The sequence below is a fragment of the Moschus berezovskii genome, chromosome 9 (assembly GCF_049115385.1).
Source record: "Moschus berezovskii isolate FMDL1 chromosome 9, NW_MosBer_1.0, whole genome shotgun sequence".
NCBI lineage: Eukaryota > Metazoa > Chordata > Mammalia > Artiodactyla > Moschidae > Moschus > Moschus berezovskii.
In genome coordinates, this window is record NC_142468.1 from 56,916,394 (window position 1) to 56,943,137 (window position 26,744).

Here is a 26,744-nt window from a genome sequence, read left to right on the forward strand (position 1 = left end):
AGAGCCATCCCCAGGGGTGCGGCAGATGCAGCTTGCCTTGTGGGGGACATGTCTCTAGAAGCATAAGGGGGTGCTGGAGGCAGGTGGTGGCGCAAGGGAGTGGTGGAGTGGAGAGATTAAAGGAAGGAATCCTCTTTGGGCTCCAGCCCCTCTGGGGTCCACTCTGGAGAATTCCTAGTCAAGAGGCAGCCGAGGGAAGGAGTGACAAGTGTCAGCAGAGGGCTGTTCTACAGGAAGTCTGATCGGGGGGACAGAAACAGCCACACTGTTCATAGGAGCCTGACCCTTAACCCTTTGTGTGGTTTTTATCATCAAGTAGCATCTGTCCTCTGTTGTTGTCCAGTCGCCCAGTCGTGTCCGACCCTTTGTGACCCCATGGATTACAGCACACCAGGCCTCTCTGTCCCTCGCCATCTCCCGAAATTTGCTCAAGTTCATGTCTATTGCATCGGTGATGCCGTCCAGCCATCTTAGCCTCTGACGCCCTCTTCTCCTTCTGCCCTCAGTCTTTCCCATTCCAATGAGTTGGCTGTTCACATCAAATGACCAAAATACTGGAGCTTCAGCATCAGTCCTTCCAACAAGTATTCAGGGTTGATTTCCCTGAAGATTGACTGGTTTGATCTCCTTACAGTCCAGTGGACTGTCAGGAGTCTTCTCCAGAACCATCGAGTAAACCCTTATTCCATGCCAAGTACTTTATATGCATTTTCCCCCACTTGTTCCTCCCATTGGCCTTGATGGTAAGAGGTAATAGCCCCCTTTTCCAGATGAGAAAACTGAGACTTACAGAGGTGAAACAGCCTGCCCAAGGTTGTGTCGCCAGCAATGGCAGTGATAAGTCAGGCAGGCTGCTGAATCCAAACTGCTGGTAACCCCAAGCCATATTGACTCCCAGAGAGAAAATTCACTGTTCTGTTTGTTCTGTTTTGTTTTGTTTTTTACTTTTCCCCCCTAGATTTATTGAGATCTACATAGTTGACAGATAACACTGTATGTGGTTTAGGTTTCTCACGTATGCTATGAAATCATTACAGGTTTAGTTAACATTCATACTTCATATAAATGCAAAAAGTGTATATGTGTATGTATTTTTTCCTTGTGATGAGAACTCTTTGGACTTTAGTATCTTTTATAAAGATCACAAAGCAGTGTCAGCTATAGTCATCATTAGTACACTGCATCCCTAGGATTTACCTTAAAAATGGAAGTTTGTGCCTTTGACCAGCTTCCTTCAGTCTCACCACCACCAAACTCTACCCCACCCTCTTACCATCACGACAAATCTGATCTCTTTTTCTGTGCATTTGATTGAAATTTTTTGTTTTGTTTTCATTTTTATTTGGTTTATTTAAACTAAAAAGAAAAAGTTTCTTTTCTTTTTCCCATTTCTCCTCCTCTTCATCCCCCGCCACTTGCAATCACCAATCTGTTCTCTGTATCTATGGGCATGATATTTGTTTTTGTCTTTGTTTTCAGATTCCACATAAAAGGGAGGATATGTGGCATTTGTCCTTCTTTGATTTATTTCTCTTAGTATAATGTCTTTGATGTCCATTCATGTTGTTGAAAATGGCAAGATTTTATTCTTATTGCTGAATAATTTTCCATTTCATATCGCAAAGAGTCGGACACGACTGAGCGACTGAACTGAACTGAACTGATATGTACCACATTTCCTTTATCTAATTTCCTTTGATGGATACTTAGATTTTTTCTATGTCTTGACTATGACAAATAGTTTTCCAATGAACATGAAGGTGCATATATCTTTTTGAGTTAGTGTTTTCATTTTCTTCGAATACATAGCCAGAAGTGAAATTGCTGGGTCATATGATAGCTCTCTGTTTATATTTTGAGGAATCTCCATAAAATTTTTCATATAGGGCTGCACCAATTTTTATTTCCAGCAAAAGTTGCATAAGGATTCACTTTCTTCTATATCTTCGCCCATACTTCTTACTTCATTTTGATAATAAACTTTCTGACAGATGTGAAGTGATAGACATTTCAGCGTGGTTTGGATTTGCATTTCCCTGATAATTATATGGAGCATCTTTGCATGTTCCTGTTGGCCATCTGTGTATCTTTTTCAGAAAAAATGTCCATTTATGTAGTCTGTCCATTTTTAAAATGATGGTATTTTTTTGTGGGGGTTGTCTATTGAGTTGTATAAGTTTGAGTTCTATTTATGTTTATCAAATGTATGATTTGCAAATATTTTCTCCATTTCAGTAGCTTGCCTTTTCATTTTGTTGGATGTTTCCTTTACTGTGCAGAAGCTTTTTAGTTTTGCATATATATTCATATCTATGTGCATATATATGTATGTCAATATATAAACAAGTTCCACTTGTTTATTTTTGCTTCATTGCTTGTGCTTTTAGTGTTAGATCCATTGCCAAGACCTCTGTCAAGGACGTAACCAGCTATATTTTCTTCTAGGAGTTTTATGATTTCAGGTCTTATATTCAGGTCTTACATTTAACCCAGTTTGAGTTAATTTTTGTGTATAGTGAATCATAGTGATCCAGTTTGATTTTTTTGCATATGGCTGTTCAGTTCTTTCAACACCATTTAATGAATACGCTGTTCTTCCCCCATTGTATATTCTTGGCTCCTTTGTCATAAATTAATTGATCAGATATGAATGGGTTCATTTCTGAGCTCTCTAATTCCATCTACATATCTGTTTTTATGCCTTTACCATACTGTTTTGATTACTGTTGCTTTGTGATTTAGTTTGAAATCAAAAAGCAAAATGCCCCCAGTTTTGTTCTTTCTCAAGATTGCTTTAGCTATTTGGATCTTTCATAGTTCCATACAAATTTTAGGACTGTTCATTTTCTGTGAAAAATACCATTTTAATTTTGGCAAGAACTGTGTTGAATTGTATATTGGTTTTGTTAGTATGGATATTTTAGCAATATTCTTCTAATCCATGAGTACAAAATATCTTTTCATTTATTTGTATCTTTTTCAATTTCTTTGACTTCTTATAGTTTTCAGTATACAAGTCTTTCTCCTCCTTGGTTAAATTTATTCCTAATTATTCTATTCTTTTTGATGCAGTTATAAATGGGATTGATTTCCTAATTTCTCTTTCTGATAGTTCATTATTAGTATATAGACACACAATAATTTTTTGTTTATTGATTTTGTATGCTGCAAGTTTGCTGAATTCATTTATTAGTTCTAAAAGTTTGGTGTTTTTTTTATGGAGTCATCAGGTTTTTTTATATAGAATATCATGTCATCTGCAAATAGGGACAGTTTTACTCTTGCTTTACAATTTGAATGCCTTTTATTTTTTTTCTTGTCTTACTTCTCTGGCTAGGACTTCTACTATTGTGTTGAATTAAACTGGTAAGGGTGCCCATCCTTGTCTTGTTCCTGATCTTAGAAGAAAAGCATTTAGCTTTTCACCTTTGAATATATTGTTAACTATCCGCTTGTTGTATGTGGCCTTTATTGTATTGAGATATGTTCTCTCTGTATGCACTTTGTTAAGAGTTTTTATCATAAATGGCTGTTGAATTTTGTCAGATGCTTTATCTGCATTTATTGAGTTGACTTATTTAATTTTTACCCTTTGTTTTGTAAATGTGGTGTATCACATTGATATGTGGATGTTGAACCAATCTTACAACCCTGGAATAATTCTCACTTGATCATGGTGTGTGATACTTTTATTGTTTTGTTGAATTTGGTTTCTTGATATTTTGTGGAGGATTTTTGCTCTGTGTTTATCAAGGATATTGGCCTGTAATTGTCTTTTTTTGTGGTATCTTTGCCTGGTTTTGGTGTCAGAGTAATGTTGGCCTCGTAAAGTGAGTTTGGAAGAGTTTCCTACTCTTCTATTTTTTGTGTTCTTTGTGGTCTTTTTTCTTTTTTAGTTTGAAAACTTTGGGGTTATATTTTCTCCATCTTCCACACCCACTGACTTTCCCTCTCTGCCCTCAGGTATCCTTGGTGCTGTCAGCTCTCCAGGCTGGGAACAAGGGAACCCAGGCATGTATTACAGCTGCCACTGCCGTATCCGGGATCATCGCCGACCTGGACACCACCATCATGTTTGCGACTGCAGGGACCCTGAATGCAGAGAACAACGAGACATTCGCAGACCACAGGTATAGGAGTGACAGCCATCCTGGGGGCTCCTGGACAGGGAGAAGTTCACTGTGGCCTGATGGACTTTGGAGATGCTGCCCAACATCCAGAAATATGGTTATGCATTTTTATTTCAAAAGGATGTTCAAGTGGGGGAAATGGACCACGTAATCAAAATAAGTGCCTTTTCTCAACTGCAAACAGAATTGTGTTCCAGCTTTGCCTTTCACAGCCTACATCCAGTCTATTCCAACTTTGTCATCTTTTTTTTAATTTCTAAACTAAAAAGCTATGTCCTTGATTTTTTCACTAACCCTAGTGGGACTGGGAGTGGCCCAGGCAGGCATTTAGCTCCTACCTAAATGGAGAGTGAAGCTCCAAGCCTGCTGGCTCTTCAGACTCTGCTTCAGAGGCTGGTGCTAGGGTCTCTGTTGCTGGATATATCCCCCCATGTCCTTGCCACATGTCCAGCATCTTTCTTTCTCTCTCCATAGCCCCAAGACTGGGCAGGGGAGGTGATTCCCAGTGCCCTGTCACCCCTTCCAAAACTCAGCGCCCTGGGCTCTGAGGTCCAGGTCCCCTTGCCCATGTGTCCCCACTGCTCCCTGTCACTATGAAGTGTTTTCAGGGATGCTAGCAACCACAGGGAGGAAGCTACGGGGCTGGGGAAGGGGACCAGACTGATAGCCCTGAATCTGTAATTGAAGTTTAATGATTAATTAACTGGGAATTCTGAGCTGACTTTCCTCTCCTCTATCCTAATTCTCTTACATGGGAGATGAGAGCCTCCTATTATAAGAGGAGAACTGGATCACCTCTCTTCTTTAATGAAAGCCCTTAGGAGGGTATCTTTTCTTCCTAACTGGGCTTCCCAGATGCTGCTGCTGCTAAGTGTCTTCAGTCGTGTCCAACTCTGTGCAACCCCATAGACGGCAGCCCACCAGGCTCCCCCGTCCCTGGGATTCTCCAGGCAAGAACACTGGAGTGGGTTGCCATTTCCTTCTCCAGTGCATGAAAGTGAAAGTGAAGTCGCTCAGTCATGTCCGACTCTTCATGACCCCATGGACTGTAGCCCACCAGGCTCCTCCATCCGTGGGATTTTCCAGGCAAGAGTACTGGAGTGGGGTGCCATCGCCTCTCCACTTCCCAGGTGGTACTAGTTGTAAAGAATTCACCTGCCAATGCAGGAGACACGAGCGATGTGGGTTCAATCCCTGGGTCAGGAAGATCCCCTGGAGTAGGAAATAACAACCCACTCCAGTATTCTTGCCTGGAAAATCCCATGGACAGAGGAACCTGGCAGGCTACAGTCCATGGGGTCGCAAAGAGTCAGACATGACTGAGCACACACACACACACAGGGTTTCTTTTCTTCCTGACTACCAGTTACCAAGGTCTACCCTTTGTCTGCCCCCTTCCCTGGCCCTCCCCCCCTTCTCAGGGAGAATATTCTGAAGACAGCCAAGGCCTTGGTGGAAGACACAAAATTGCTGGTGTCGGGGGCTGCGTCCACTCCAGACAAGCTGGCCCAGGCAGCTCAGTCCTCTGCAGCCACCATTACCCAGCTCGCTGAGGTGGTCAAGCTGGGGGCCGCCAGCCTGGGCTCTGATGACCCCGAGACCCAGGTAGGCATGTCGTCAGGCCTCATGTTCCCACAGACTCTATGCACAGGTCTTAGAAGAAACTGAAGGCAAAACAGGAACTTGGGGAATAGTATGTGTGCGGGTGCGTCTGTGGTTTAAGAACTGGTAGGAAGCAGTTATCCAGGCAGGATAGTGGCATGGACTGTAGCGCAGTCATGCCAATGGATCCAAGCCCACAGATTTGAGAGGAATCTATAAGGAGGTCTCTGCCGGGCTTGGTAAGTGATTGGTCACACTGAGTGTTTGGAGATAACAGCAGGGGAGCTGGCCAGGACAACCGTGTGTTTCAGGCTACATCAGCGAATGGACAGTGGCTCCCAGTACCCAGCCGAGGCTCCCTAGAGGGAGGACTGGCCTGGGTGGAGATGCAGATGAATTCAGATTGCAGTGTTGAATTAGAAGTTCCAGAGAGATACTCAGGTGGAACGAGTGGGTAGGCTTGAGCTGGCTCAGGTTTGAGGGTGTGGACGCAGGGCTTGTTTGCCAATAAACAGTGACCACAGCCACAGGGGAGAAGGAGGAGACGGCGCCAAGGCAAAGCTGAGGAATCCATCATTTGGACCATCTTCAGGGAAAAAAAAAAAAGATGCGTAAGGAGACAGAAGTGGCAGCGGCTGGTGGGAAGAAAGCCAGGGGCCTGATGTTAAGGGGAAGGAGCGCTTCAGCCCTCCAGAGACGCTGCTGAGGAGGCACGAAACGAGATGTGAGAGCCAGCTCCAGGGCCATGGATGGCAGTGGTCACCCTGTCAGGGCTGTTGGTGAGGAGTGGCCACATGAGGGTGAAGGTAGGAGGCAGTATGTATAGATGCCCCATGTGAGAAATCTGACTCAGAGGGGAAGAGAGAGAGGAACTGGGGGGCAGAGATGGTCTCCAGGCTCTGTGACTCTGCTTTGGATTCAGCCACTTCACTGATGTTACCTGCTGGGTCCTCAGCCCCCAGCCAAGACCATCAACTCCTCAAGGACAGGAGCCATGGTTTATTGATCTTTGAAACAAACACACAGCTTCTACACATCGTGGATGCCCAACAGAGTAGTTGAGCTCTTGCTGAACTAACAGCCAACCATGGCCATCATTAATGGATTCTTCCCATTCCTGAGTCCAAAATTTAAACATCCCTCTGTTGTTTCACCCCCCAGCACCATCAAATGGTAAACACTTCAGTCTCCACTGCTTAAACTGTACTCAATTAACAAGCCTGTTAGGCCCATTTGGACATCACTGGAGACAAAGCGTCCCTCTGTCCTATGCCAGAGTTGATGACAGCTACTGTGCTGATGAATACAACAAGACCACCAGCTCTGTGACCCCTCTCTTCCTGACATCCTTCAGTGGAGCGGAGCCCCTTGAAGGAAACATTCCATGTGTTGGCTTTTTACTCCTCGTGCTGGCTTTCTCTTTGATAATATCAGAGCCCAGATTGACTGCCCTGTGGAATTCAAAGCATTCACAGAAGTCTCTGCCTGGGCATTGTTCTTACCCACATGGAGGAAGGAAAAGCTAGAAAATGCATGAGTGCAGTTGGAACCCGAGCCTGGCTCAACCTGGAATGAATCAGCTGGGAGGATTTGGATCTTTGGCTTTAGATCCAAAATGCATCGAATTGCTTAGTCTTTAACTCCCAAATGATCCAGATGTCCCAGAACCCATCTTCTTTTGAGACCACCAGTGCAAAATGCCCCATCTGAAAGGTACACCCACTTGTTCCTGGTCACTGTCCAGTGACTGGGAGGGGACAGTGTGTGCCAGGTGTCAGCAGCACACCTGCCCCCTGTGTCCCCACCGCAGCCCCTCCTCAGGAGCCCCATCACAACCCAGCCTGCCCTGTGATGGTTTTAGAGGCTGGCAGAGGTTCTGTGGGTGAGAAGCCACGAGATGGAGAGGGTGGGAGGCTGGGCGTCACGGCGTGGCTGTGCTTGCAGTGTCTGGGACGCTAGTGTTTCTAAGATGTTTTCATATTTGTTATCTGGTTCATCCTGCCGGCAGTGTGGTAGGGGGTGGGGAAGGCTAGCACTACTCACCCCATTTGCAGATAAGGAGCCAGGGCCACAGGAGCCCAATACAGTGTGGAAGTGAAGACCGTGTCCTTGGCATCACACTGACCAGAGTCTGAATCCTAACCCAGCTGTTCCCAGGCTCTTCAAGTATGGACACAATTATTGTAGTTCCCACTTGAAAAGGTAGTGATGAGGGTTAAATAAGATCGTGTGCATTGTACTTGACTCGGCACCTGGAACACTGCCCTCTGTGCAGGGAAGCTGCTGTTGTAAGAATTAGGAGTTGTTATCATAGCTATTGGACCCAGAAGACTTAAATGTAATACCCAGCATCATGGAATTCCTAAGGAGGCCTGGTGCTTGAGATTCCAAGTCTAACACCCAGAAGTGGTCTGTTGTCTGTTCAGTTAGAAGAGTGAAGGCACTGAGTTCCATCTAGTGTTTCATGGGTTCGCACCTGTATATCCACTCATTCCCTGAGTATTTGCTGAGTGCCTGCCACACGCCAGGACTTGTTCTGAGTGCAAAACACAACAGAAGTCCAGGCCAGCCCTCCTGAAGCTTCCATCCCAGTTGAGGAAGGCAGATGGTATATAATGAAGTAATTCCACATAACTTTATTACTACTATACTACAGCAAAGTGCATTAAATAAAGCAGGGCAAGCTGAGGGCATTCCGGTGAAGATGGGCTTGTGGCTCAAGTGGTCAGGTAGGGTCTCTGAGGACGTGACATTTGATCTGAGACCTGAAGGATGAAAACAGCTGGGGTCCAGGTAGAGAAGGGAACAGAGCAGAGGCCCTGAGATCAGAGTGGGGGAGGATTTCCAAGGGGGAAAAAAGATAGACCTACGTGCCTATAACGTGGCGAGTGAGTCAGGATCCCACCTGGGGATGTAGGCGGGCTGCTATGGGAGCCCTGCGGGCCAGGCCAGGGGGCGTGCATTTTGTTCTGTGGTTTTGGTGACGAGTTCTGGGTTCAGGTGAGTGGTGTTGCCTCTCGGGGTGTCTGCCTAGCTGCCTGCATCCTTTCACAGGCAGCTCTTCAACAGAGCTGTCTGCCAGGACGTGTTTCTGAACTTGCCAAATAGACTGTACCTGGGTTCTGGCTCAGCCTCTGCCTCCCTCAGGGAGCTTCTTCAAGTGTGGATTCTGGATTTCCACCCAGACTCCTACACCAGAGTCTCCACGGGCAGGCCCTGGGGACTCTCATGTTCTGTGGGTGGGGAGCTGTGGATGCTGAGCCCTGCCTCCCAGGTCCCCCTCGCCCTGCTCTTGTGCTGTGTGGTCTTGGCGTGGCTGCTCACCTGGCGTGCATGCTCTCTTTCAGGTAGTGTTGATCAATGCCATCAAAGACGTGGCCAAGGCCCTCTCAGACCTCATTGGTGCTACCAAAGGAGCTGCCAGCAAGCCTGCCGACGACCCCTCCATGTACCAGCTCAAGGGGGCTGCCAAGGTAGAGTGGAGCCCCAGCCAGGGGCACGTGTGCCAGGGTTGCTCCAGTGAGAGTCTGAGAGATGACACTGCAGGGTTTGAAGGGGGCAGTGTGCATCTGAGTTCCTTCCTCACTTAGAGGTGTGGCCACTCTTGCTGTTAGATCTGCACTAAGAGGGGTGGGACCTCAGCACACTCTGGTTTCTCTTGGCCTGTCCTCCCACGCAGGTGATGGTGACCAATGTCACCTCTCTCCTCAAGACCGTGAAGGCAGTGGAGGACGAGGCCACTCGGGGCACACGGGCACTAGAGGCCACCATCGAGTACATGAAGCAGGAGCTCACGGTAAGCAGCCACCAGTCACCTCCCTAGGGCCCTGTGTCCAACAGCCGACCCCAGTGCAACTGCTCTGAGATTTTACTTGGAGTGCCTGAGCTAGAGGGGCCCACTCACCTGCCTGCTGGTAGCCTTGTGCCATGAAGAACCTGTGTGATACTGACCTCAGAGTTTGGCTAGGATCAGTTGGCAATTGTAGTTAATGAATTAATGTATGACTTGGGACCATCCAGGTTTAATTCCACTAAAATTGCAGCATAAAATGAAAGCACTGCAGAAGAGCCTTGGCAAAGGGAAAACTCATTGTGGCCCTTTGAACTCGCCTTGAGTTTATGCTTTTTTTAAAAGTTTACTCATTTTATTATTCATTTTTGGTTGCACTGGGTCTTCATTGATGCATGCAGGCTTTCTCTAGTTGCGGGAAACAGGCTGTTTCTTTGTTGCAGTGCACAGGCTTTCTCTTGTTGTAAAGCATGGGCTCTGGGGTGCACAGATTTCAGCAGTTGCAGCTCACAGGCCCTAGAACACATAGGCTTCAGTAGTTGTGGCACATGGACTTAGTTGCTCCGCGGCATGTGGAATCTTCCTGGACCAGGGATCAAACCTGTGTCCCTTCCCTTGACAGGTGGATTCTAATGCACTGAGACACCAGGGAAGTCTTTGCCTTGAGGGGCCACACATGGCCCCTCCTGATTCCCCTGGCCATCAACAACAGCTCATCCTGCTGCACACAGACAGATGTGGGAGTCTGAGTTCACTGTTAGGAAAACCCATTCGCTTTTACCGGGGACACTCCCTTTAATTTCAGGCTGCCTTCCACGTGAGGTGTCTGATCTCAGAGACTCCAACCCTGTGTTCATCCTTGCCCAGTTCCACTGTCTTAGACAAGGGTATCCTGGGGTTGCTGTGATTGTCTCCTGTTCTTTTGACTCCACGGTGGTTGTGTATTGACTTGTGATTTGCATCATCCTAATCCCTCAAAACAAATATGCTGAAAATGAGCAGCTTCAAACTGAGATTCCTCTTTTATTATTATTACAAATGCTATTTATTTTCGTTATTTTGTATGTACCTTTATTCTTAATAAGCCAAATGACTATACACAGACAGCTTTAGGACATTTTTCAAAGAATCGCAGATAAATAAAATTTAAATGCAGAGGCAACATGGGCCATCATGTGAGGTTCCTTTTTAATAGCAGATCTGCTCACAGATTCAGCTTCTCTTTTGGAAGGAGGAGTCTTCAGAGAGTCGCCTGCAAAGGCCACAAGCTCCTGAGGGTCAGCAGTGTGTACATGCTAAGTTGCTTCAGTCATGTCAACTCTTGCAACCCTACAGACTGTAGCCCTCAAGGCTCCTCTGTCCATGGAATTCTTCAGGCAAGAATACTGAAGTGGGTTGCCATTTCCTTCTCCAAGGGATCTTCGTGACCCTGGGATCGAACCCACCTCTCTTATGTCTCCTGCATTGGCAGGCGAGTTCGTTAACACTAGTGCCATCTGGGAAACAGTAGAGATGAGCATTTCTGTTGGGTTTTAGTGATGAAGACTTGGGTTCTTATGGCCTGTTTTTAATGACTCCAGCCTTGGTTGCCATTGTGCTTAGTTCTCACACAAAAAAGAAACTAAAAACTACAGGCAGTATCCTTAAGACTGCTGCCTGGCACTCGCCTGCCTACATGGGCTGGGAGTTTCTTTTCTTTTCTTTTTTTTTTTAAATTTATTTTTTGGCCATACCATACCACATTGGATGTGGGATCTTAGTTCCCTGACCAGGGATGGAACCCGCACCCCCTGCATTGGAAGCTCAGTTTCCTAACCACTGGATCATCAGCGAAGTCCCTGGGCTGGGATTTCTCATCAAAAATCTAGAGACACATTCTGACAGGTGTGGGCCAAACAGTGGCAATGGAAGAGATTTCTGATTCCTGGGATATTACACATGGTCAGCCTAGAATTGACCTAGATCAAAAAAAAAAAAAAAAAAGAATTGACCCAGACGATGCATATCCATGAACACAGGAGGTTCCCAAAGGAGCATGAGCCCCAAGACCCATGTTAGCGTGGAGGGCTCTGTCCATGCTCATTACACTGCAGCATTAAGGGTTGGTCCTGGGCAGTCAGATTGCTGCTCTTCATTTTTAGGGGGTTGGTGATGTTCAACACTAATTGGCACATGACAGGGATGTCAGCTGGGTCCTCCCTTCTGAATCGTGGCTCACACATGGCTGCCTAGGGCTGAAGACTCTGGGAGATAGTGAAGGACAGGGAAGGCTGGTGTGCTACAGCCCATGGGGTTGCAAAGACACAACTTAGTGACTGAACAACCAAGGACTGAAGCCAGAGCAGCCCCACCTGGTTCAGGAGTCCTCGTATGCAGGGACCCGTTGGCGGAGGGGCTGGAAGCAGAAGTGGTTGGCTTGACTGGCAGGTGGAATTTTAAAGTGAGATACTCACTTACCATGGCTAATGTGTTTCAGCTTCTCTAAAGGTGTATGAGTGTTGTTAAATAATTCACAGTGTCACAGTGGCAGGCTCAACATGAACACCTCCACACAATTAGGCAGTTATATTTGTAAGACAGGCTAAAAATAGAAGAAATGGAATACTTCATTTTTCCCTAGCCTCACACTGTCTTTAAGAGAGAGAGCTGAGTCCAGAGTGATTCATCCAGGTCAGTCTTGCTCTGGAACCAGCATCAGTGCTGCGTAACTTCTGGGGACCACTGAGGTATCAGCAGGAATGGGCCAGAAGATCTGGGAAGCTGCAAAGTCCACCGCCACCCCACCACCCCAGGGGTAGAGTTAACGCACATGGAGTGTCAGTTTCCACAGGCAAGCATGTTAACAGTGTGGATCATTCTCCCGCCCCGTATTCTCCCCCCAGGAATGCTAAAGACAGGTGTGTGGGGCTTATCCACGCTGGAATTTTGAAAGCAAGAAGATATTACTGTACTCCAGTTACATTTCTGATTTCCTGCCATTTGACCAGTTTCCTCCCATAGCTGGCTCAGTTTTCAGACACTGCACTGCAGCCAGTAGGGGAAGCATATGTTATTTCTGTCCTTCCCTTTTTGACTTTTTTCAGCTCTTCCATTTCTAATTTCCAGGTATTCCAGTCAAAAGAGGTACCTGAAAAGACATCATCACCTGAAGAATCCATCAGGATGACCAAAGGCATCACCATGGCAACAGCCAAAGCTGTGGCCGCTGGGAACTCTTGTCGACAGGAGGACGTGATAGCCACTGCCAATCTGAGCCGGAAGGCCGTGTCGGACATGTTGACAGCCTGCAAGGTAAAGGTCTTGGCGTTGATTGGGGTGGGTAGGGTGGTGCTCTGTCGTGGCTGAGCTGTTGCAGTCAGTCTGGAGAAGGAGAGGGACTGGCCATGTGTAGGAGTGAGCAGCTCAGCACCCTAGCCTGTGTGATGGAGGGCACCGATGGCAGGTGTGCCCGTCAGCCATGGGGGGTGACACTCTTGAGGTAGTTTCGTACTTAAGAGGGCGTGGACTTGGTCTGCTGACGTACCCTCCCACGTCGTCTCTCAGTCCTTCCTAAATAGGTGGGGGACACCTTCTTATAGGGGCTGTAGTAGAGGCTGCTCTTGCAGTAGTGGAGCAGGACTGTGAGGTTTTGTCCCAGGCCCTCCAAAGGAAAACTGCACCCCTCGTCAGCCTGCGCCCTTACCTGCTTCCTCGACCAGCCGTTTTGCGCCAGGAAGGGTGTTGCCCTGATCAGGTGAGGGAGTGAGTGAGAGGAACCAAACAGCATCAGGCGTCTTGGGGAAGCTCTTCCGATCCTTAGGGAGACAGCAGGGGCGGCTGCCCTGAGCTGGTGCTGCTGGAGAGGGCTGGGGAGACCTGAGCTTTATAACCTTCACTTTACATCTGTTAAGCCAGGAGCCATAAGAGGCCCCCCACCTCCCACCGAGCAGCCCCACCCCAGTCCTGCACCCTTCTGGGGACAGACATGTCCCTGGAACCCTGACTTCTCCCCATGATGGATCAGTGACACCTCACCCCCACCCCAACCCCACCCCCCTGGTCAGCAGATGGAGATGAACCACAGAAGGGGAAAAGCAGCTGTTGCACCTTGGGGTCCTTGGCAACAGGCCCTTCTCTGTGGTGAAGTGAGTTGTGGGGAGAGCTGGTGCAGGGTCAGACGATGGCTTCTCCTATTCCTCGGCAGGGGTAGGATGGGCTGGTGTCCCAGGGCAGAGGCAGAGCGAGGCAGTCGGGCTGAAGGGCTGGCTGTGGGAAACAGCACTGCATTTCCTGGTCCCCAGGGTGTTGGGGAGAGGAGGGAGTGAGTAACAGGGCTAGGTGGGAGGAGAAGAGGGTGACCAGAGGGTAGGGCCACTGTCACGAGTTCCACGTGTGCTGGGCTAGGGAGTTTAGACTCTCCTCAGGCCCCAAGTACAGTTTTATTATTTTATTTCTTTTCATTTATTTATTTGGTTGTGTTGGATCTTGGTTGCGTCTCGAGGGATCTTTCCTCGCGACGTGCAGACTCTAGTTGTGGCACGTGGCTCCAGAGAGCATGGGCTCAACAGCTGTGGCATGAGAGCCTAATTGCCCCTTGACATCTTGGCATGTGGGATCTTAGTTTCCTGACCCGGGATCAAACCCACATCCCCGACATTGCAAGGCGGATTCTTACCCATTGGATCACCGGGGAAGTCTCCCAAGTACAGCTGTAATGCCCTCCGTGGGATCTGCCCTGGCAGAAGTGATCATTCTGTTTGGGTTATCACCTCCATCACAGCAGTACTTGCCAGCCAGATATGGCCAGTGAGCACCATCGCGGTTCACATGCAGGGCCCCTCATGGTTTTGGAAGGGCAGGTGTGTATGCTCTGTCATTCGATCCTAGATGGGAAGGGTGAGGAAATTCTTCTTATTAGCAATTCTCCTAATTTGATTGGAGAGGTGATGTGGCGTGACCAAGGTCACACAGTCAGAACCAAAACTGAGATCGTCCCTTCTGAGCTCCGGGCCAGTCTGTTTCTGCTTCTCGTGGCCTCCTAGTCACAGAGATCAAGGTCACCGTGGTTGATGAACAATGGAAACCTCTGTCTCCACGTTACAGATGTGAAATGGAAGACAGCTCCAATTTTCCTCCTCTGTGTTCCCATCTTCAGGGGAAGAGGTTAAGGATTAAAGTACATGTGCCATTGGCCTAGCCCTGACTCTTCATTGTGATCTCGCCCTGGGTCAAGCCATCCTGATTTTGCAGGACTAACTAACAGCCAGAGCTTCACATGCCAACACCAGACTTGATGACAGGGTCACCGCTGAGCCCGGAGACTCCTCTCAGGACAGGAGTTACTGATGCTTACGTTTCCTGTGGTCTCCGGTATCACCCATCCCTTGCAGAAAGGAAATGAGGCAGCTTTCCAGGAAGGGTGTGCAGTAGATATATAGAAAACCAGAAATGCTAGTTGGTGGGCCAAGAAGGAATAATTCTGTGCCAAGCAGAGGGCTACATGGCCGTATTTGAACACCGCCTTTGGGGCTGAGGAGAACAGCCAGGGCAGAAACAGAAGTGTAGTGGGACACATACTGACTCATCCTATCAGGCACGGAGGATTACATTAATTGCTCCAATGGGGACACAGACTTCCCTACACCCCCAGTTAATTCCAGTGTGTATTTCTTTCTGAGCATACTTTCATGTATTTTTTGTATTCTTGTAAGTCCCTTCAGGTTCTTTCCAGAGTGAAGTTATAGCAGGAAAGGCTAAGTGGGTAGGGCAGACTGAGCAGAAACAAAAAAACACACCAGGGTGCCCCATAGGTAGGCTAAAAGTTTTCATTGTTTATTCGAAATTCAAACGTCACTGGATGTTATGTAGTTCATCTGATGGCCCTGTGAATGGACGTGCCATGTGAAATGATATCTCTTGAGTAACTCAAGTCAGCAGGTCACAAGTACAGCAAGAAGGGGGGCCAGATGCTGTGTTAACCATATGTCCTGGTTTGCTTATCTCGACATGTATAATGTGAGTTGAGTTATTTATGGCACCCTGAGGGTGCTGGGGAGCTCGCTCTCTGAAGGTTCCCAGGAGCCAGTGGGCCCGGTCAGGAGACTGGCTATGACCGCAGTGTGGTCTGGTCATAGAGGGAGGAATTTCTTCCTTTCAATAAAAGGTGTGAGGGTCGGCATGATGAGAAAGGAAGAAAAAAGGGGCCGGATTCACTTGCTTTTGTCTGGCCCCTGGGCACTGGAAAAAGCAAGACACAAACTTGTCAGAGAACCTGAAGCGGAAACAGGTAGGACGCACAGGACCACTTGGCCACCTGGTCCGCTTGCCTCCTGGTTCTTCCCGTCTTAAGATGACATTCCTTTCTTTCTCCAGCAAGCTTCCTTCCATCCTGACGTCAGTGAGGAGGTGCGCACCAGAGCCTTGCGGTATGGGACGGAGTGCACCCTCGGCTACCTGGACCTCCTGGAGCACGTCTTGGTGGTGAGGAGAGGCGTGGACAGGGCTGGGGCTGGGGAGGAGCTCAGCATCCTTTCCTTAGGAAAATCCCACTTACAGCTTCAGGCAAGCTCCATTTGCAAGGCTCGGACTAGATTGAGCCAAAAAGCATCTCAATTCACTGCTCCAGCTCACAAGATACAGGTATAGACGGGAGGGAAGTGCCATTCAAATCTAAAAGAACTGGGGGAGGTCTGGAAGAGAGCTTGTTCAGGAGTCATAAACAACACCCCAGGAGAGACTTGACGGTAGCTCCCCTCCCTTCGTTACTTTTGCTTCTTCCCAAACCTACAAAAACAAAAAGATCCGTCACTTTCAGATATACAACACATGTATGTCAAAGACTGTCAAGCCTTTTGATTCTCTGGGCATTGAAATTTTTCTCTTTTCATGCAACCACATGAGGCTCACAGGGCAAAGGAAGGATCCAGGACTCAAAGATGTTTGGTCTCCTCGTTGAGGTTACCAGCTGCTAATGACAGACCTGGGACCATGTCCTACTTATTATTCTCAGCTATCCCCATTCTAGCATTTCAGTGCCTTCTCTTTAACTTAAATTTCCCTCTGATGTTAAGCATTTTTGGTTTTCTAAGGGAGCATTACTTATATTCTTCACCCAGGTAACTGTTGTTTAGTCACTAAGTCGTGTCCAACTCTTTGGAACTCCATGGACTGTAGCCTACCAGGCTTCTCTATCCATAGGATTTTCCAGGCAAGAATCCTGGAGTGGGTTGCCATTTTCTTCTCCAGGAGATCTTCCTGACCCAGAGATCGAACCCATGTCTCCGGCATGGGCAGGCAGATTCTTTACCACTGAGCCACCAGTAACTGTGGTCAGTACAAAAGTGTATCTTTTGTTAGAGTGACCAGTCTGGAGTTCCTCACATTGGGCTCCCAAAGCCTGAATACTTGTGAGTAGAAGCCAGTATATTGCTTGTGAGCCAGGTGAGAACATCTTGGTCAGTCAGCATTTGCAGGCACGAGCCTCCCTCAGGCAAACCAGCTCTCTGTGTTGGGACTGAAGTTTCCATCCCATGAGCACACTTAGCAGGAAATTCAGTGTAAAGAGAATGAAGCCAGTAAGGCTTCCAAAAGGTATCTTTTTCTTGATGAGATGATCTGTTCTGGACACATGAAATCTTGTTATGTCCAAACATTAGAAAGCATAGTGGAAACAGTCTTAGGCTAAGGTTTAGAACCCTTGAATTCAAATTCAGGCTCTGCCAAGAAACTAGCTTCACAACTGCCATCTATCTGGGCTTGAGTTTGCTCAAATGTTAGACAGGCAGCTTATTCAGGATTAAGTGAGACTGTGGAGAGGCCAGGGCACTGGCTGAGCTCACGTCTGCTGCACACTTCATTGAAATACTTCTGGAAGGTGCCCATCCTGGCTGAGCAGAGGTGCGGGGCTGCAGCAACAGTGCCCACCTTGCTTCCTAAGTGGGGGCTCTCCCCTGACCCCCTGTTTCTCCTTGTCTCTCCTATGCTTTGATTTCTGTCTCGGTCGTTTAATACTTCTTTGTTGTTCAGTTGCTGTGTCCTGCTCTTTGTGTCCCCATGGATTGCGGCATGCCAGGCTCCTCTGTCCTCTACTGTCTCCCGGAGTTTGCTCAAATTCATGTCCACTGAGTCGGTGATGCCATCCAACCATCTCATCGTCTGCCGCCCCTTCTACTTCTGCCCTCAATCTTGCCCAGCATCAGGTCTTTTCCAATGAGTTGGCTCCTTGCATCAGGTGGCCATATTATGGGAGCTTTAGCTTCATTATCAGTCCTTCTGATGAATATTCAGAGTTGATTTCCTTTAGGATTGACTGACTTGATCTCCTTGCTCTCTAAGAGATTCTCAAGAGTATTCTCCAGCACCACAATTCTGGCATCTTCCTGTTACCCACAGGAGGGATCCTTACTTCACCCATTTCCTCCAGGTCCGTTTCTTGGTTAATCCATATTTTTTCCCGCTCCTACGTCCGTATCTGTGTTGTACTGACAACTGACTCAGGGTTAGCAGGTCCAGGCCCCTGCACACCTGTGCTTTTGGTGAACCATTTAACGAGAATGTTACTGCATTGGGGCCCACCTGCAGTGGCATCTCTGCCAAATCCATGAAGCTGCAAGGAACGGATGCAGCAGCCTTCAAGGCAAACAGTGAAGACGTCGCGTTTCCTTCCCCCCCTAGTCCAGGGTGAGTTCTGTCTGCATGAGGAAGGACAGGTGCCTGCACTTGTTTTGAGAAGTTTCTCCCAAGGGAGGAGGAAAAGGGAGCCCTCATAGGGTCCCCTCCTTCACCTCAAGCCCCCTGTAGCCCCTCTCCCAGTATCTGGGAACCAGATGCGGTATCCAGGCACTTCCTGTCTCCTCAGCTCCTCTCCCTGCACACCATGTGTCAGTGGCAGAAGACAAGCCTCCTGGGGGTGGGGGCCAGAGGGAATGGTCGGCCTCTTTGCTCAAGAAGAAGCCCAGGATTCCGGGTCTCAGTGAACATGAGGGAAGACCTAGGAGCCGTTCCCAGGCCACATACTCAGAGACCGCAGCTTTATGGCCACTTAATGACTGTGTCGGACCTCCCAGGTGACGCTAGTGGTAAAGAACCCACCTGCCAATGCAGGAAGCATAAGAGACACGTGTTCAGTCCCTGGGTCGGGAAGATCCCCTGGAGGAGGGCATGGCAACCCATGCCAATATTCCTGCCTAGAGAGTCCCATGGACAGGGGAACCTGGAGGGCTACAGTCCATAGGGTCGCAAAGAGTCAGATACAACTAAAGCAACTTAGCACCGGCACAGTGACTGTCAGGCATCAGCCCTAGTGATAATCAGCAGGTTCTTCTGGAACAGGAAGGACACATTCCACAGGGAGACTCCACATCACCTGTGATTTAGGAGGTTTCATGTGAGGCCAGAGGTTGGCAATAAGGGAGCGACCACTCACTTCTCTTCATGGACCCCACAAGCACCACTGCACCTTACAGCTAGATGTGCTTCCCTGATGTTTTCTGTTATGAGTTCTTCCTGATATTTACTAAAGAAACAGGACTCTGAAACCTTATGTTTTCAAACCTAATTTGGTTGATGGTGTGGTGGTTGATGTGTCTGTTAGAAGCCTGCCACTCAAATTTCTTTTTATTTTTCTATACAATTATTATCATCGTAACTAGTAATTAAAGTAGAAGTATAAATGTCCTGTTTTCCCATAGTTGTTTTGAGATTTACAGTATGAAAAACGCTGGTGCTAAATTGGAATCACTAATAGGAAGAAAAGCTATATGACATGAAAACTTTTATACAGCGTACAGAATTGGTCTCATGTTTTGCAAGAAAGATGTTTTTGCCTTTTTATGGTGACAAGTGCTGATGGCTCTAATGTCCGAGGAGATAAGAATGAAATCACATCAAGTATTTGTTTTAAAAAATTAGCTCATATATTTCTGTCTCTTTAGAGACTTGCACATATTCCATAAAGGATATTTTCCAATAAAAATACAGGAAGGAAACATCCAGATAATGTTCATTCTCATAAACATGAAAAATACCAGTTCCTAACTGAAAACAGTAGAACCTCTGTGACAGCGTTCCGTCCTCTAAGCTACAGACAGTTGTAGTTTCCTTGGTCCTGCAGCTGAAAGTAAGCTCACATTTCACCTCTTGTGCCCTCACTCCTTCTCTAAACAGATTTGAAAGAAATCTGGGCTAATACAATGCTAAGTATGAGGAAGATGGTTCCACATGAGCGGCGCGCGTGCTTAGTTGCTCAGTCATGTCCGACTCTTTGTGACCTCATGAACCACAGCCCACCAGGCCCCTCTGTCCATTTCCCAGGCAAGAATACTGGAGTGGGTTGCAATTTCCTTCTCCAGGGGATCTTCCTAACCCAGGGATAGAACCCACGTGTACACTGCAGGCAGGTTCTTTACTACTTGAGCCACCAGGGAAGCCCTCCACATGAGAGGACCACGAGTCATAAGACCGCTTAGGACAGAGCTGGTGGAGCCCTGACCCAAGAAGAAATGAAGAAAATGGAAATGCACAGACATAGACCCTAGTGTTCACTTCTGAGGGAGCTTAGACAGAGTCAGATAAAGAAAGCCAAACTGCAGATTTAGAGAAGACATTAGATTTATTTGGAAATTACCTTTAGGGTAGAGGGAAAGAATACTAAGATCAGCTATTTGAGAGTGGTGAATAAAAAAGCAGTTAAAACTAGAGATTTACACACACACACACATACACCATACTCCCCATCCTGCCCTCCTCCTCACTTGGAGAAAGTGTCTGGCAATTTAGAGAAATAAACTGAGATCACTTTCAAGTGGTCCAAAGAAGTTCACCCGTCTTCTTTAGGGGCTATTTTTCTTAAATTTAGACACATGAAAACGTGGGAGAAGGTATCCTGCTTTGGCTTGTTCAGTTCAAGTATCTTAAAGTCAAGGATTCCTCACCTGTTTTGGCTGGTTTGTATATTTTAGTTTTACTTTAGAAAAAAAAATCTCAAAAACACAGAAAATCATGTCAACATTTGTGTGTCTACCATCTATAATTAACTCACTTTGTGAACTAATATTTTGTCTTATTTGGTTCAGATTCGTATTTTGTTTAAAAAAAAAAACTCAATAATAATTAATTTTATATCCTTTACCAATACCATTCTCCTATTTTTCTCTATTGAGGCACAAATAGCTGTCATGATTTCAGCTTTCTTAACCTTTCATGGATTTGGGCCTCCCTGAATTAGCTGAAAGCCCATTTCCTGCCATCTCCCTGCCCTCATCAGAGAAACATCAGCACATAAAAACAAATGTCCCTTAAACTGTTAGGATTCCCAGACACCCTGCTCGATCCTTTGGGAATTTAGAAACTCCAAATCGAGAACCCCTCCTTGGGGAATGTTTTGTTTGTTTGTTTGAGAATCCAGTTATCAGTCTATAAACAGAGGGATCTAATTTAGGCAGAACCCTGTCCTTGCTGCCCTGGGAGCTACTTTATACAGCTTTAGCTGTGCCTGTTTGAGTAGTCTTGGCCTTCTGTATTTGCTGTTAGCTCGTTTGTCGTGGAGGATTTCTACTGCAGGATGAGAGACAGCCAGTAGGCCTCTGCAGTGACCACGGTTCAATATTGCTGCTAACCCACAATATGAGCTCTTTGACAGGGTTAAAATTACCCTCACTTTCACTAGCTGCACTTTAATTTTGTTCTATCTGTTGCCTGCTATTAGAAATCATGTTGACTTAATTGCATAATAAAAATAGAACTCCTTTGCTCTGCCTTGTCTAAATAGGGTGCTTTGTTGTCGGGGCCGTTCCCTTTCTTAGAGCCAGAGTGTATACAGAAGTGGTTTTCTCTTTCCATCAAGGTTCTTTTAAAGACAGAAGCCTTTCACCACTCCACTTGGATGATTTAAGTGAATCTCCCCACCACACCCTTCACTTTTGTTTCAGCTTTATTGAGGCATAGCTAACATACAATAAACACATATTTGAAGTTTACTGTTTAAATGCTGATATTTGAATACATCTGTGAAAACATCACCACAATCAAAACAAAGAGTATATCCATTACTCTTCAAAACTTCCAGGCAGCCACTGATCTGCATTTTGTTATTATAGATTTGCTTACACTTTCCAGACTTTTATATAAAAGTAATCATCTGGTGTGTACTCTTCTTTGTCTAGCTTCTTTTACTCAGCATCAGTATTTCTAATTCCATCCACATTCTTATGGGTAGCAGTAATTTGACCCATTTTATTGTTACATGGTGTTCTCTAACCTGTTTCCTTGTTGATGGATACTTCGGTTGTTTCCAGGTTTGATTGTTAAAAATAAAGCTGCTAAGAGCATCCTATATATGTCTTTCTGCCTATATGTTTTCATTCTCTTGGATATATACATTAAAGTGGAATATTTATATCATAGGATGGGTATATTTTTAACTTCTTAGGAAACTACTAAATTCTTTTGTAAAGTGGTTATTTCCACTAGCAGTATATGAGAGTTCCCATTTCTCCACGTCTTTGTGAGCCCTTAGAATGGTCAGTCTTTTCAATTTTATCCATTCTAGTGGGTATAAGGTGGTATCTTATTGTGGTTTCTTTTTTAATATTCATTTTGGCTGCACCAGGTCTTAGTTTTGGCATGTGAGATCTACTTCCCTGACCAGGGATTGAACCCTGGCCCCCTGTACTGGGCACATGGAGTCCCAGCCACTGGACCACCAGAGAAGTCTACTGTGGTTTTAATTTACAACATGGAGTATCTTTTATGTACTTGTTTGCCTTCTGTATATCTTCTCAGATGATCTCTGTTCAGATCTTTTGCCCTTTTTAATTGGGTTTTTGTCTTATTGAACTTTTAGAGTTTGTTATATTTTCTAGGCATGAGTTCTTTGTCATGTCGGTGAAAAACATTAATAGTCAATCAAAGAAAGAAATGAAAAATTTTATTTGAGTGAACCTGAGGATTATAACCTGGGAGACAGTCTCTCAGAGAGCGCCGAGATCTGTTTTGAAGAGATCAGAGAGAAGGCGGGCATCAGTATATATGTGGTTTTAGCAAAGAGAGTACATACAATTAAGCCCTCATCTCGGGAGAAGCTTGCTGCTAGTCACTAGAAACAGACATCTTAGTTAAAGGTTTTAGTGCTTTCAAAGTATAAGATGTAAGAATTCAGGTTCATTTTTAAAATCTCCTGAAATCGCCGAGGACCAGTTCATTCGGTTTTCCTGGAGCACAAAGGGCCTCATCCTTGCCCTGAATTTCTTTCAGGATGTATTGTAGGTCAGTAACTTAGCGGAGAATGACTTAATCCTTATAGGCCTAGATGGTGGGCAACATTCTTTATTTTACACTCCCTTCCCTTTCAGTTTTAATTGCAACCAGAGATTGGAAGGCATTTTGTGACCAATTTGTTCCACCGCGCTAGAAATGCTGATTCTCAGGTCAGGCCAGGATTTTGTTGATAGGCCACTCAGTGTGTTATTATAGGACCAGGCCCTGTTAACAGTAACCTGAGGCCTCTGGCGCCCATCTTACTAGCCTGTTACGGTCCAGGATGCAGTTCCCTCTTGTTTCTTCTTCCCATATCATGAGTTACACTGTTATAGTCATTGATGTCATGGCACTATCTATTTGGTCAACCATTTCAATTCACCTAGGCATTACTAGTTTTATATGAAGCTCAGTCACACATTTGGTAATGCAAGAAACAATAATCTTGTAAAATAGGCAGAATACAAGTAATTATTAATGCTGGTCACATTAGTAAGGTTGTAAGTATTTAAGCTGAGAACTTTCATTAGGTGTGGCCCAGTATCTCCTCAGATTGTCTAAACAGTCTACTCTGCGTCCATTTCTGTCTTTAAGGGAAATGGTATATTGGCATTGTACGTAAAGTTCACCAAAGAAGTCTGCATGTACATGGTGTGAGTAGTGGGTCATTGCGACCCCTTACAGGATTGAGAAAGGAATTCTATCTTCTGCCGCCGTTACATGGCGGCATCAGAAGAAAAACTGATCTTTATGGTTGAGCAGCTATTTCTGCTCTTGGGCAGATCTGTTAACGTGTAATGCAGATGCACAGTGCACGCTAGAGGGGAGCGAGGAGGCCAGAGGGTATCTTCCCAGGGCGTCTTCCCAACCGAGGGATTGAACTCAGGTCTACTGCATTGCAGGCAGATTCTTTATCATCTGAGCCACCAAGGAAGTCCAACAGTGTCCGGCAACAGGAGACAAATGTATATTTAAAAAGAAAAAAAAATGACAGCAATGCAGACCGAAAACAAAAAAGTGCAGATAGAACTTGAGTAAAAATGAAAGTGCAACTAAGATATGTCTTATATCTAAAGTATTAAATATTTAGGAAGAACTGAATGTTTGTTTGCGAGTGTGTGTTAGTCAGCCATGTCCAACTTTGTGACCCCATGGACTGTAGTTTGTCAGGCTCCTCTGTCCATGGGGATTCTCCAGGCAAGAATATGGGAGTGGATTGCCATTTCCTTCTCCAGGGGATCTTCCTGACCCAGGGATCAAACCTGGGTCTTCTGCATTGAAGGCAGATTGTTCACCAAGGTTATCAAGTTATTTTTAAGATTATATCCCAGTGTGGGGGAAGAAAAATAATTTTCCCTCTGCTCTGAGTTCTTGCCTGAGATCGCATGTAGTAAGACAGATTAACCAGAAAACAACAAAATTTTATTCACATGTGTATCCCGTAGATAAATGGCAGCTACCCAGGGGAAAAACGAGTAATTCACAAACTGGCCTAAGCCACCCGATTATGTACTGCCTTTAGGCAAAAAAAAGAAAGGTGTATATGGTGGGAGGAGGCTGGTTGGAGCAGGTGGTCAGGAAAAGCAGGGTTAGTGAGGGTTAAGATGGTTAGCGGATTTAAGTCGGAGCGTTTTTTCTTTTTCGGCTGCACTGGGTCTTTGTTGATTTGCATGGTCTTTGTCTAGTTGCTGCAAGCGGAGCTACTCTTTATTGGGGGTGTGGGTTTCTCATTTCGGTGGCTTCTCTAGGGAATGCAGGCTCAGTGGTTGTGGCTGGTGAGCTCTAGAGCACAGGCTCAGTAGTTGTGGCCCATGGTTTTAGTTGCTCTGGGCATATGGGATCTTCCCAGAAGAGGGATCGAATCCATGTCCCCTGCATTAGCAAGCAGATTCTTATCCATTACACCACTGGGGAAGTCCAAGTCAGAGCCTTATTCATTGATAGCATTCTCTTGTCATTTTGAGTCAGCTTTCTCTTAATGGTACAGAGAAGGAGGTTTCTTTTATAAATGTATATTTCCCTTTCAAAGGGTAACTTCCCTGTTTTCAGAGCATCTCCTGTGTCTGATTTTTCTCAAAATAACCAACTGAAAGCAATCTGTATGCCAAAGAGGCGTATTTTGGAATGACATACTTTACCACCAGCTTCCTCGCTTTCTTCTTTCATTTGCCTGCCTAGTTAATTCTCTTCTTGTTAATGACCTTATTGAGATATAATTGGCATATGACAAACTTTTCCAGTTAAGTCATACAATTTCTTGATCTTCACTGTATTCTAGAACATTTTCTTCTCCCCAGAAAGAAACCTCATGCTCTTTAGCCCCCCTCATTCCCTTCAGCCCCGCTTCTAGCCCAAGGCCAACACTGATCTTTTTTCTGCCTCCGTGGATTGCCTATTCTGGTCATTGCTTATAAATACAATCATACAGCATGTAGTCTTTTGTAACTGGCTTCTTTCATGTAACATAATGTTTTTAAGGTTCTAAGACAAACTTGCAGGTTCCTACTTTTTAAAGTTTTAAAGCATAATTTATGTGTCTTGTCCCCTATTTAAGAAGCTAAGATCACTAAGATTATTTTCCTGTATTCTACAGTTTTAATTCTTACAGTCAGGTTTATATTCCCTTTCTGGTCCATGTATGCACATAGTTAGTGTGAGAAAAGGGTCAGGTTCATTTTCTTACCTATGGCTATCCAATTGTTCCAGCATCATTTGTTGACAAAATTATCCTGTTCTCAATCAGTCAACCAGTATGGCCAACTGAATCTAGTTCTGGACTCTCTTCTGCTCCGTTGATCTGTATGTCTGTGTACAATATCATGTTGCCTTGATCACTACTACAACTTTATGATGAGTCTTGAAATCAGGTATTATAAGACTTATAACTTTGTTCTTTTTCAAAATGGTTTAGCTGTTCTAGGTCCTTTGCGTTTTATATGCAACTTAGAATCATCTTGTCAGTATCTTTTAAAAAAAAATCTTGTTGGGATTTTTGACTAGGATCTTGGAGGTATCTGAGAACAATTGATATCTTAATAATCTTCTAATCAATGAATATAGTATATCTATCCATTTATGTGGGTCTTCTTTAATATTTTCAACAATATAGTTTTTAACATCCACATCTTACACATTTGTTATCAAATTTAACAGGTATTTCATTATTTTTATGCTACTATAAATGGTATTGCTTTTTTAAAAATTTAATTCTCATTGCTAATATGTAGTAGCATATTGGCAGTGAAATTTTTTTTTACTCACTGGTAATATGTAGAAATATAATTGGTGTTTGTAGATTGACCTATATCCTGTGACTTTGCTAATAAATTCATTTATTCTACCTTTTTTCCTTAATTTTTTTTAACAAATGCCTTAGAAATTTCTATGTAAACATTCATGTTATTGATAAAGACAGCTGAACTTCATTCACTTGTTCAGTCATTCACAGGTTTGTACTGAGTTAATTTCTGCATGGTGACATGTGTAGGTAGGTCCTAGGGTGAGGAGATGAAAAAAAACAGAACAGCTGAATTCAGAACAGTAACAAATGTAAAATTTAGAAGATTGCCAGAGGAAGGAGGGTAGGGATAGATGCCTGGGAAGTGATGTTCAAGAATCTTTGACTGATCAGTTCAAGGGTATAACATAATGTCTTCTATGCACTGGTATGTCTGGGACTGGTCAATGTGTAACCCTGTTAACTCTCCCAACCCCAGATTTTTCACCAAGCTTCTCTTAAAATTCTCTTATAGTTTTCGGATTCAAAAGACATCTTTTCCAAACTCATGAGTAAGAGTACAGTTCCCGGCCATGTGAAAAGGGTATGCTGCTGCTGCTAAGTCACTTTAGTCGTGTCCGACTCTGTGTGACCCCATAGACGGCAGCCCACTAGGCTCCCCCATCCCTGGGATTCTCCAGGCAAGAACACTGGAGTGGGTTGCCATTTCCTTCTCCAATGCGTGAAAGTGAAAGTGAAGTCGCCCAGTCAT

The 26,744-nt window shown here is 45.4% G+C and overlaps 1 protein-coding gene across 8 annotated transcripts in view; it reads left to right on the top strand.

Moving 5' to 3' along the window:
• Window positions 1-26,744, top strand: part of TLN2 (talin 2) — a 509,872-nt gene that overhangs the window by 455,158 nt on the left and 27,970 nt on the right. For all 8 annotated transcript variants that reach the window (XM_055435636.2, XM_055435634.2, XM_055435641.2 and 5 more), the window contains 6 exons: window positions 3,964-4,130; window positions 5,552-5,735; window positions 9,080-9,205; window positions 9,412-9,528; window positions 12,628-12,813; window positions 15,874-15,981. In XM_055435636.2, the coding sequence (XP_055291611.1) occupies window positions 3,964-4,130; window positions 5,552-5,735; window positions 9,080-9,205; window positions 9,412-9,528; window positions 12,628-12,813; window positions 15,874-15,981 (888 nt within the window). The remainder of the gene's footprint in view (window positions 1-3,963; window positions 4,131-5,551; window positions 5,736-9,079; window positions 9,206-9,411; window positions 9,529-12,627; window positions 12,814-15,873; window positions 15,982-26,744) is intronic.